The sequence below is a fragment of the Monopterus albus genome, unplaced genomic scaffold (genome assembly GCF_001952655.1).
Source record: "Monopterus albus unplaced genomic scaffold, M_albus_1.0 scaffold42.1, whole genome shotgun sequence".
Classification (NCBI taxonomy): Eukaryota; Metazoa; Chordata; class Actinopteri; order Synbranchiformes; family Synbranchidae; genus Monopterus; species Monopterus albus.
Genome location: NW_018127922.1, coordinates 1,441,248 through 1,452,673, shown reverse-complemented (window position 1 = coordinate 1,452,673; position 11,426 = coordinate 1,441,248). Strand labels below are relative to the sequence as shown.

The following is an 11,426-nucleotide window of genomic DNA, read 5'->3' as shown; positions in this document are numbered from 1 at the left end:
ATCATAATTGATCTGTCTCCACGTGACGTCAGTTTAACACAACTGATAATTAAGCAGCCCATAAATGTCGCCTCCATGTTATGGGTTTTAAAAGGTGTGTTAATATCCCTGAATGTGACCAACTGTCAGGGTGAATATATTAGTGTGTGCAACAAACATGATTAACAACATCAAAATCACCCAGTCGTTATAAGTCCACATATCAATAGCCAAGTCAAAAAAGTTCCACGAAGAGTGAGAGAGACGGAAGTGAAGACAACACTGAAGTCTTTTTGGACATAATCCCGGATGAGACGTGAAGAGCTGCTGATAAATCCCTCTGAGTTAGGCTATTATTAATCACTCGATCAAAAATGTAGTAGGCTATTTTATTCATGATGTGTGTAACTCAGTGCACCGCAGAGTATTTCATTCGTTTCTGTTTTTGTCGCTGGTTGCAAAACCACACTCGAACCACATTCTTTTTTAGGTCCAGTTTTTCGGCGATGGCTGCTATTTTCTCTGAGGAGGGTCGGGGCTGGATGGCAAAGTAAGCCTCCAAAGAGCGCTTCTCCGGCGCGGCGATGGAGGTGCGCTTTCTTTTCCTGTCGTTCCCGTTGAAAAGGTCCGGCTTGCTGCTTTTCTCCCGGTACGCAGCCTCGGCTTCTTCCAGCCAGGCCTGGAGAACCGGTTTGAGCGCTATCATGTTGTTGTGGGACAACGTGAGAGACTCGAACCTGCAGATGGTGCTCTGGCTCAAGGACCCCACTCCGGGGATCTTGAGGTTGGCCAGTGCTGACCCGACGTCTGCTTGGGTCACCCCGAGTTTGATCCTCCTCTGCTTGATCCGCTCGGCGAAGGCTTCCAGCTCCCTTGGATCCGACTCCACATCGTTGACGCACGCCATGCCGCCGTGCACTGAAAGGGAGTGAGGATGGGCCATGGTGGCCATCGCCTGGTGCAGCTGCCCCATGGTCTGCAGGTGGTGGTGAGGGTGCTGATGGTGATGCGCCGGCGTGGTCATCCCTGGGGGGTCTGGAGCACCCATCCCGGTCATGGCCAGGCTGCTGGAGAGGTGGTCCAGGAGATCCCCGGCCTCCAGGGTCTGTCCGAGGTGGTGGTGGTGGTGGTGATGGTGGGGGGCGATGGTGGAAGGGACGTGGGAGATGGGCACGGTGGTGGAGGAAGAAGAGGAGGCTGAGGTGCAGGGGACACTGCTCATGGTATGGTAAGTCACGTCTGGTTTGAACGGGTGACTCTTGCCGTGAGAGACAATGCTGTCAGCAGCCGCCAGAGCCTCTGCCCGTGCCAGCAGACTCTCATCAAAGCCTCCGAATATATTGCCCTGCAGCTGCAAGCAAGAGTGGGCATACTGGAGTCAGTGGGGAATTCTGTCAGGCAGCTCTCAGGATCTAAAAAAAACATTTTCCAATGGCAAGCAGCGCCGAGGAGAGGAGAGAACCCTCCTCGAAGCGCGGGTCATAAAAATTAATATGAAAGCAAGATTGTTCGAATAGACATGTGGGAGGGGGAGAGGGGCAACACAGACAGGGGAGAGAGTGAGAGAGAGCGAATAGAACAAAGTCCTGTCACATCAACTTTACAGACATTTCCAGTGTGATATTTTCTCCTCCTCTCACCCAGTGTACTCCACAGCCATTCTCCCCGACCTCAGTGTAGCCTACCTGCGGGGCGGGCAGACAGACTCTGCGCATGCCCTCCGAGCCTGAGTGCAGGCCGGGATACTTGGGCTCATGCAGAGCCGGGTGCATGGAGAAATGCTGCTTTCCGTTCATGGTCATCATCCTCCTCCCTGCAAGAACCTCGCAAGCAGTGTGGCCCCTGACATGAAAGCCGGGGAGCGGACAGCTACAAAACTCCTCTGCTCTCCTTCACCAAACTGAGCTATTAACATCGACAGCGACTCCCGGCAACCCTGTCTCCCTCTTTCTCCCCTCCTCCTCCTCCTCCTCCTCCTCCTCCTTTTCAGTTTCCCTCCCTCCTCCTCCGCTCCCACCTGTTCCTCTGTTTAAGTTCCAAAATGATTGCCTCTGTGCACAAACATCAAATAAACCCAACTTAAATCACTATATTTGAATTAAACAATGTTAACTGATGAACTCATTACTGTGACTTCATATGGCACCTTTAAAGCCAGGTTTATATCACTAGCCTAAGGGTTTAGCTGCTACTCTTGTGGTATAGTTGTGCAGGTTTTTTTAACAATCAGTAAAACAGGCTTGTGTGAATGAAGCCTCTGGGTTGAATTCTGTCAATTAGAGTAGTGCATACAATTGTGCTCATCTAGTATCTGTCTTATATAGTTGATACTTTTGTTTAAGATTCCAGGTTATTGACCTTTGTTACCACATTAGGGTTTGTAGCCACAGGTTGCTATTGCACTGTCCATGGTGCTGAAATAGCTGGGAACAGTAAAGCACATTAGCAATTTCAATAACTGAGCAATGGGTCTACCTAAAACCTGTTAGGATATTGACCAGTTGACCCAAAGGCCTTGGGCCCGTCTCCTCCCACATGAACACCCATCCTCAGGGCTGCTTTACAGACTTCTCATGTGGCTGCCTGAAGCCAGGGTAGACGGGCCGGGCTGGGCGGAATAAGGAGCCAAGCGGGCAGAGGTGGAGTGATGACACAGCGGGTCCATCTGATCCCCCTGGCTGCCTCTCTAGTTCCCCAGACACTGAATAATTTAGCAGCATGGTGGCAGGCATCCATTACCATGTTGGCATGTTCTTATTCATTACACAGATTAAAACAGCCAAGATCTTTTCTCACCATGCAGACCTGTTGCAGTCTGAGGAGCCAAGCTTTAAGAGCTGCATGTAGGGTGGCCACTTGCAGAGGACAGGGGAGAGAAAACACATACGGACTTAACTCAAATTTTTGCAAAAGTTTAGTTGAAGGTGTTTAGTCACAGGCCGAAAATTTTGGTGTACATGAGCAGTATAATGTGAACTATAACCATATAGCATTAAGATCTAAATGGCCACATGTGAGAGGCTGTCAGAAAGCAGTGGTTATAGATGCCACTGAATTTAATAAGATTTCATTTTGAATAAAGTATATTGTCCCTTTTGTTCTTAGCTGGAGCGATTCAGAATTTAATGGCCGTTGTTTACAACTCTGTCATTTCTGTGCTTTTCATATTCTGAAGATCTGACATGTTTTAAGAAGTGTTGTCATAACTTGTTTCTACATGTAACAGCACCTCTTCTTTTCCTCCCCCATGTAGCCTGCATACAGACACAGCTCCACTAGATGACCTAACTACTGTCACAGCATTCATTCTTTAGGCCACTGTGGTGAGTCATCTTTATTTCTCTTCCTTAACTAGTCATTAAAAATATTAGCAGGCTTTATTCATGTTTACAAAGCTTAAACTGCATCAGAAACAATGTATTGTGTCTATTCATGAAATAAAGTTTGGCTTTTAGTAGATTTGGTGAATATTAAAAATAACTACAAGTGTATTAACTTAATGCAGTGTTTAATGATAAGTGATGAGTTTACATGCTGTAAAGTAACATAAAGTGAAGCCTCACTACAGTGTAGCTACTGCTGTTGAGCACCTTGCATCCAGATGTGTGGCCACACTGGTGGTACAGTTTATTCATTCAGTTATAGACTGAATGGTGAATTGTTTAGCTTATAGGTTGTATAAAATTATTTTGTCCTGAACAAATTTCTTTAGTGTATTGAGTTATTGTTGAGTTAAAATGTCCAGTACTGGAATTTGATTTTCACCTGACAGCATTTGTTGTCTAGTGGCCCTGCAGAAACCCGAAGTGCAGGAAGTCAGAAGGAGTTTCAAAAACAAAAAAATATCTTGAGTGTCTCATATCTTGACTAAGGTATTAGATGTTTTCTTGTAATTTTGTCTTTTAAAATGTTTTATTATTCAAACTTTTTACCATAATATTTGAAAAACTATTCATTCAAAATTTTCCAAATAATTTACATTAATTTTATTTTTACAGTTATACCTAAATAAAATATTAATGATGGGACTTAACGTCCATAAAGCCCATTTCCACCCGTACACCTCAATCACCAAGTGGCCACAGTGTCTGCACAGGACGGTGCATCGTTCAGGCCTCTTCCCCCGGGAAGAGCCAAAAGTTCTAAACAGACTCTGAGTGCTTTCACTTCACTTCCTAAAGTAAGAAATGCTCATACATTATTCAGTGATATTTTAATATGTTCTAGTTGCTGGCTGGTGTAATTAAACTGAACATCAGAGGTCACAGTCTTTACTGTGATGTAATGGGATTTGTTTGAGGGCATGGGTGTCAAAGTGAGTGTCTGTAATGTAATGACTGGCTTATTCTTCCTAATAAGACGGACACACTGGATGGTACTGAATAATCTTTGGGCCTGCTAACTGGTTAGATTAGCCCTATAGGCCTAGGCTAATAGGCTATACAGTGTTTGTTACCGAGCCCCACAGAGCATTAGGCCTACAAACCTATATAATGTAGCCTTCTAAATAACCAGTACAGCTGCATTTCTGATTGAATGAGTCCATTAAAATCAACAAAACACATCAACCTAATGCTGTCCACGTTACCAGACAGACAAGCGCTAAAAAAAAAAACCCAGTGATGGTTTGAGCACAGCTTCTCACTTTGTCTAAGTGGCCGTTTTATTAGCACAGTACTCTGTTCTGCCATATCAAAACAACGGCTCAGGGGGCGTTACTTTTGTATATTAGGACACCTTGTCTCAGATTCCACTTCAATGTCAGGAAATAAATGGACCACTTTACTCATGTATTCTAAACTGTGACAACTCATTTCTTCTGTTTAATTTATTTTTAGTCTTCTTTCTTTCTAAAACTCTTCAGGTATTGGTTAGCAGAGCACTAATGTAAAACACTAAAACAGCTGCAGTTACCAGTCTTCAAAACAGCTACTTGCGTATTCAGACCAGTGAAACAAATAATATTGGTAAATAATTAATATTAAGTAGAAGCTAAATGACATGCAAAATGAAGGAGGCCACACAAGCATTTAAGGTCATATTTTCTGGAATGCTTTTGCTTGATTTTTTTTTTTCCTCTTCTTGCCAATGTTGACTTCTCTTTTTTTGGGTCAATTTTTTTCCTTTAACTCAAAATATTCTTTTTTTTCCCTCCAAGATCCAATTCAAATTCTTTTTTTTGTTCTTTTGTCATGTTACAAGCACCTCATTCCTCCAGCTTTATTGGCAAAAGCAAACATGCTAGTAAGTTAGAAATCCATTTTTTACAAACAAAATACATAAAGAAAATACATCCACATCCTGAAAATATAAACAGTAACAAATCCAAAACTATTATCCAATAAACATTTTACATTTTTACACTATTGGGTGATAGTAGCGTACACAATATAGTACAAAAAGTGGGAGACCTTCTCTGAATCCTCATTTTCACTTGTCCTTTATCTCTGCCAGTGACCTCAGTAAAAACAAAAAAAATCAGCATGAGCAAATCATGTTAGAGACGCTTCAGCTTTCCATCGCACACCTGAACTTCATTTTAACTGACAGATGGCGGAGACAAAAAACAAAGGCTTTAATGAGACAATGAGGTCACTGACAGTCTACAGTGATATACCATCCAAACAAGCGCACTACTGACATCATAGGTAGGAGGAAATTCTTTGTTACCGACTGTATTCACATGCTGGCAGAGGTCTGCAGGTCAATGTGCATGCAGACGTCTCCCCGCATGAGTGTGTCGTCGGTATGTCAGGCTGTTATACTTAATTAACCAATAAGTTAATTATCTCTCCATTGTATTGGAGCTTAAATCTGGCTGGTTATATTACTAAATATAATCAGTTTTGTTGAATACAGCACACAACATTTCATTATGCTGCATGTAAACTGTTATTTAAGGGAACCAACAAAATGTCTTAAATGTAAAGATGGTGTTATCTTACATCAAGCACATTTCCATATAAATGTCAATGCACCTTATTCCTCCCACCCTGAGAATTCTAAAATACAGTATAATTAAAGAAATCAAAACCAACTAAAACATTCTGCCATGAAAAATACACACTGTGTTTGCACTTGTAGACTGAGCTGTCTGACAGCATCCAGAGGGGTTTCTACAGCTCAGAGCAGCTCTCAGTGTTTCTTTATAAGAAATGTGCTACTTAGACGACAAATTTAGTGAAATAACAGAGTGGACTGGTTTAACAGAGTGGACTGGTTAGGGTGAACAACTCTTGGTTAGAAAAGCAGACACTGTAGACTCTTCCTAGACCTTTTCTACCTGACGCAACCTTGTCATTCATTTAAAATGACAGAAAAAACAAAACTCAGAAAACAAACTGTTTCTCTTTCAAGCATTTACAAAATTTACAAAATTAAATCACAAATCTTGTAAAAATTCAGCCATCTGCTGATTGTGTAAGGCAAAGAAATTATATATATTAAAATCAACTGTTCAGTATTACATTCAACCACGCGCCTATGGATCTCATTTTCAAAATGGGTGATCTGATCGTTGTTCTGTCAGGCCCTTTGGATGACCAGGAGAGTAAAACAAGTTTAAAAAAAAGTTACACACTCTTAGAAAACGTAGAACACCGCTGCAGGTGTTTCTATTTACACAGAGTGGCACTGGACATCGAGCGAGCAATAAAATAAAAGTGGGGGAAATGTATTTACTACAAGAGTGTATCTGATGTGTGTGACCATGGATTTTGTAAACACTGGGTTTTTCTATTGCACTGGTATCCTTCTGTACCTGCACTGGCTCCAACATAGTGGTGGCACAGCATCAGCACTTCCAGGCACTGCTTGGGGGGTAGCTCTGTTTATTTAAGAATACAACATGCAGATACTAGCATGTATTCATGCCAGCACACACAGCCACTGTCGAGAATATATGAACTGAACATTTTGGGCTTACGCATAACAAAAGCTGAATGAAGTTAAATGGAAAACCATACCATACTGTGCCATAAATAACTATTGCTCTGGCCGTAACAGAGAACGTTCTCTATCGGTGGTGGAATGGTTGCCCCTGAACACAGGACGAGATTTTTCAAAAACTGGTGAGAAAAGAGTTTAAATACAGTATGTATAAAAATACCTATTCACAGTTGACACAACCTTTGTGCATTACTGATATTAATCATTTGGTAAGCACACTGAAACTTACATATGTTTTTCTATCTATAAGAACAACTTAATATTTATCTCTCTCAGCAAAAGTGAGATATTTTAAGTAATGGTTTAGTCGAGGGATACAAACACTGTTGTCCCTCTAGACTTCTTTTGATGAACAATAAAGTAAAGATGCTTTTACTTTGATTAGAGTCTAAAACTACTATGAAAATACTGGAAAGGAAAAAAATGTGAGTTCTGCTGCATTGATTTTATCTGTACGTCAGGGAAAATAACCACTGATTTAGCTGGGAAGCAGGTTATGACGGATCACAATGCCTTCATCGTCTCCAAGATCGGCTCTCGTACTTGTCGTCTTCATCATCATCCTCTTCCTCCTCCTCTTCCTCCTCCTCCCCAGGCAAATAAGAGCTAGCGTCCTTCTGTTTGAATGAAAAGAACACAAGTCTACTGTTTAGCATTATTATTTAGTAACTTAGCGTTATGATTTTCTAAAACTGGTGAGTTTATGCTAGAGGGGGATTCAGGCGGATAATAAACAAATGACGCGCCTCACACTTCACAAGACAGGATGATTGTAAAATAATGGGACTGGATTGAAATGAACCGAGTGGCTCTGAGTGGATCAGCAGTCAGAGCCACTCAGACAAATCTAAGAATTTCCAGCCTTGCATTAAGACAAATTTTCTCACCAATTGTAAACTTCCAAAAATAAAATTTATTTTTAAGTACCTGCATACAAGGAAGACAGCAACCTCAAACATGACAATACATTATGAGGATTTCACCTGTCAATAATGCTGCTTCACTTAAATGGCTAAGATGCTCTTAGTAGGGGGCAGCTGTGGCTCAGGAGGTAGAGCGGGTCGTTTCCTAACCGGAGGATTAGCGGTTCGATTCCCGGCTTGTCCAGTCAACATGTCGAGGTGTCCTTGAGCAAGACATTGAACCCCCAGTTGCTCCCGGTGATGTCACCGGTGTGTGAATGCGTGAGTGCTTGGGAGTGCGAATGGGTGAATGGCCGAATAATGTGAAAGCGCTTTGAGTGTGCTGTAAAAAGCATAGAAAGGTGCTATACAAGTATAAGACCATTTACCAAGACCATTTACTGAGAGGCTTGCCCTGATTTTCCATTGGTGTACCGGAGAGAAATGTACAAGTAAAATCTGTGAATACAAGTAAAACTTCCAAATGTTTCCCCACTCTGAATTTTAAGTTCTTCTTCTTCTTCTTGTCCTGGTTTCTAGATGTTTATATGTTGGCAAGTTGGGGCATCAAATTAAGTGCTTGGGTTTAGGAGGGATGTGTCATACCGTGCCGTCTTCATCTTTAGCCTCTTCCTCCTCTGGTTCTGTTGTAACAGAGGGCGTCTTGGGCTTGTACCAGGAAATCTGCAGCACACGACCTTTGAACTTGGCTCCCTGGTTAGCTGCCTAGAAGACAAAACAGGTGGGGAATTGCAAGTTAGACTCGCAGCTCTGACTAATCTGTACCAGTAAAACCAAACGACTTTATTTTATCATTTCATTAACTAGTAGGGAATAGAGGGAGGAAAGGAAAAACAAATAGTGTAGTTAAGAAGATGGTCTGATTTGGGGTCATGCAGCTTACATTCTCTGCTTCACTTCGTGTTTTAAAGGTCATGATGACACTGTTGGCATCTTGGTCACGGAGGTCCTCAATCTCACCAAATCTCTAAGATAAAAGAGATTTGAGATGTATTTCAGTGTAACTGTACAACAATCATATCAAGTGTAACACCTGAAATACAAATGTGTTAGAAGTGTTGCACAATCCTCACCACAAAGTGAGGCATTAGCTCTTCCTTCTCCTCCTGAGTGACTCCTACAATAACCAGGGCTTTGGGTCTGTGGTCAACCACCATACGGTTCACGGCCCCGCCACGAGCCATCGCGTCACGACTTCGGCCCCTGCCGCGGCCCACGCTCATCGAACCGGGCTCCGAGGTCATCTTCCCTCGGCCCCGACCTCGACCCGCTGGGGGCCGGATCAGACCCAAACGTGTTGCCTAAAGGACAACAGATTGGGAGTTTTAATGTTTGAGTAACCACCTTGCTGTGTTAAAAAAAAAAATCATTAAAACAGATGTGGAACTGTGTGACCTGATGCAGCACAACTGTGAAAACAAACACGCCAGGAAATAACAGTATTTAAATCCAGCATTAAAAAAAGTCTTAAAATACTGCACACTTTCCTTTTTCAGAGCTGAAATATTTCCTACTCTCTGGTAGCTCTTTGCCCTGTACCAGTAGTCGTCACTCCTCAATTTTTAAAGGGACATTTCCCTTCCTAACCACTCCACAACCTCATAACCACTCTCTTCCACTTGTCCCTCCATGACTTCTCCCTCTAATTGTCATCTGTCGATTTTCCTACAAGGGCCAACGACTCAAACTTTAATGTGTCTGATTTGGCTGTTCCTCTGGGCTTGCATAAGTGGCTGCAGTTTAATGTGCAGGAGGGTTGGGCTTGGACAGATGGAGGTGATATGTATTTTTAATAACTAGCCCATTTTGGACCCACAGGGGGTAAAGGGGAAATAACATGCTACACAGGATGCTAACAAATGCTGTGTTCTTTTTAGGCTGATCTTATGAGAAAACGACCTGTCTGTACTGGTTTAGAGGGGAGAGGAGACACAGGGCAAGTCTGAGCTGACTAGGAGACTTAGATGCAGCGTAGGGCTGCACAAATTCTTCACTATCATGAGAAAAAAAAAAAAAAGTCATTAAATTTTCTGATTTCCTGGTGTCACAACATCAAATTCAAACTCAAGATAAATGCTGATGATGCATGCGTGTGGTGGTGCTAGCTATCTTTTCAGATGTTTGGCCTGTGGTTGTGTTTTACCTCCACCTGTAGCTGCCCCAGTTTTCTCTTGAGGTCTGTTGTGTCCTCTCCAGAGCCCATTCTCTTGTGAATCTCCAGCTCTGCATCCAGCAGTTCCTTCTGGGCCTGGTCATATATCGTGGAAAATGAGAAATCACAAAAGAAGCGATTAAAAACTGACAGTAGCAGCAAAGTCTGCAAAACAAGGCCCAGAGCACCAGTTTGGTTTTTTCACAAGGCTGAAAACAAACATAATGAGATGCTGCACGTGGTCACGTTCCAGACTCACATCAGTTTTGGTCTTGGACTGGCTGTGGTTTGGTTTAGTGCTGGAGAGTTGGGAGGCAGGGTTCATTTCATTCTGCAGCTGGGCGATCTTATCCGTCAGCTCCTTCAGAGTCTTCATGATGTTTGCTCTGTCTTCAGGTTTCATGCCTCGGTTCTTCTCCAGGCGGTTTATCAAGGCCTGGAGGAGGAAGGAGAGAAAAGCTTGGCATGGACAGAGCAAAGGGGAAAAAAAAAGAACTGAAAAATGGTGTTAAGGCCAGTCTTACCTTCTGACACTCAATCTGTGTCTTCAACATTTCTTGCTTCTTCTTTCTCATGTCCTGCTGGAGTTTTAATGCCTCCTACAAGCAAAAAGAAAAGTAAAATCAACTACATTCACCTATCTTCTTTCTCAGGGGCAGCCTGCTTCTCATTGGCTGCCCCTGAGAAAAACAAATGACTAATCCTAGAACTGCTATTTTCATAGCAGTCAAAATATGTATTCAAAAAATTAAGCAACATGCCTGTTTCTTCTTGAGGACATCCTGTGCTTCTAGTGCTTTCCCTGTCTTCCCAAGACTCTTTGAGGATGACTTGAGGGCTGTGGAAGTGTAGGGACCCTTCTGGGTGTTTGTCAGTGCAGGCGCCACCTAAGTGCCACACAGACAGAGTGGGACATATTTAGGCCATCAGAATGAGACTGCAGACAGTTACTTCAAACTACTATATAGCAAAAGAAACGACCAAAAATACTTTAGTCTACTTAACAAAAAACTTTTACTTGACAGGTTTGACATCACCCGACACACATGCACACCCACACGCACACGCACAAAGACTGAAACGTACAGTGACGGTGTCTGTGTTAGGATTCAAGTTGTCTGGCTTGGTTGCAGCTGTGGTCCCAGCTACTGCGGCGAGGTGATGTTTGGGTACAGTCTTGTTAAACACATAGGCGGCTGGATTGTGCTGCTTGATGCCCTGAAAACAAAACAAAGGAAAGTAAATCTGATGAAGGGTTTCTGAGACATGGTAAAACGTAGATATACGAATCACCATAAAAAAGATGAAGGGATTCCATATAGTATGTCTCAGCTCTCTATACTTGCCTTATGCATATTACTGTGCTGCGGCCCCTGGCTCGGCATCACTCCAGCCACCTGACTTCCTGAGATCTGCTCCTGCTG

The 11,426-nt window shown here is 42.8% G+C and overlaps 2 protein-coding genes across 2 annotated transcripts in view; both read right to left on the bottom strand.

Moving 5' to 3' along the window:
• Window positions 1–388: 388 nt before the first annotated feature.
• pou4f3 (POU class 4 homeobox 3) lies at window positions 389–1,784 on the bottom strand. The gene is made up of 2 exons (XM_020599845.1): window positions 1,665–1,784; window positions 389–1,330 (listed from the first exon to the last, which is right to left on the bottom strand). The coding sequence occupies exons 1-2, from the start codon at window positions 1,782–1,784 to the stop codon at window positions 389–391; spliced, it is 1,062 nt and encodes a 353-aa protein (XP_020455501.1).
• Window positions 1,785–5,008: 3,224 nt separating this feature from the next.
• Window positions 5,009–11,426, bottom strand: part of rbm27 (RNA binding motif protein 27) — a 25,771-nt gene continuing 19,353 nt past the window's right edge. Inside the window, exons 14-23 of the mRNA XM_020599788.1 lie at window positions 11,349–11,423; window positions 11,089–11,220; window positions 10,764–10,889; window positions 10,527–10,601; window positions 10,262–10,438; window positions 9,994–10,098; window positions 8,924–9,151; window positions 8,734–8,817; window positions 8,436–8,555; window positions 5,009–7,544 (exon numbers count right to left, since the gene is read on the bottom strand). Of these exons, the coding sequence (XP_020455444.1) occupies window positions 7,443–7,544; window positions 8,436–8,555; window positions 8,734–8,817; window positions 8,924–9,151; window positions 9,994–10,098; window positions 10,262–10,438; window positions 10,527–10,601; window positions 10,764–10,889; window positions 11,089–11,220; window positions 11,349–11,423 (1,224 nt within the window). The 3' untranslated portion in view covers window positions 5,009–7,442. The remainder of the gene's footprint in view (window positions 7,545–8,435; window positions 8,556–8,733; window positions 8,818–8,923; window positions 9,152–9,993; window positions 10,099–10,261; window positions 10,439–10,526; window positions 10,602–10,763; window positions 10,890–11,088; window positions 11,221–11,348; window positions 11,424–11,426) is intronic.

Excerpts from the sequence above, each read along its gene's own strand:
- pou4f3 (XM_020599845.1), bottom strand. The coding sequence starts at position 1,784 with ATGATGACCATGAACGGAAAGCAGCATTTCTCCATGCACCCGGCTCTG. Across the intron at positions 1,331-1,664 it reads TCTGTCTGCCCGCCCCGCAG|CTGCAGGGCAATATATTCGG; the intron begins GTAGGCTACACT and ends TCTTGCTTGCAG.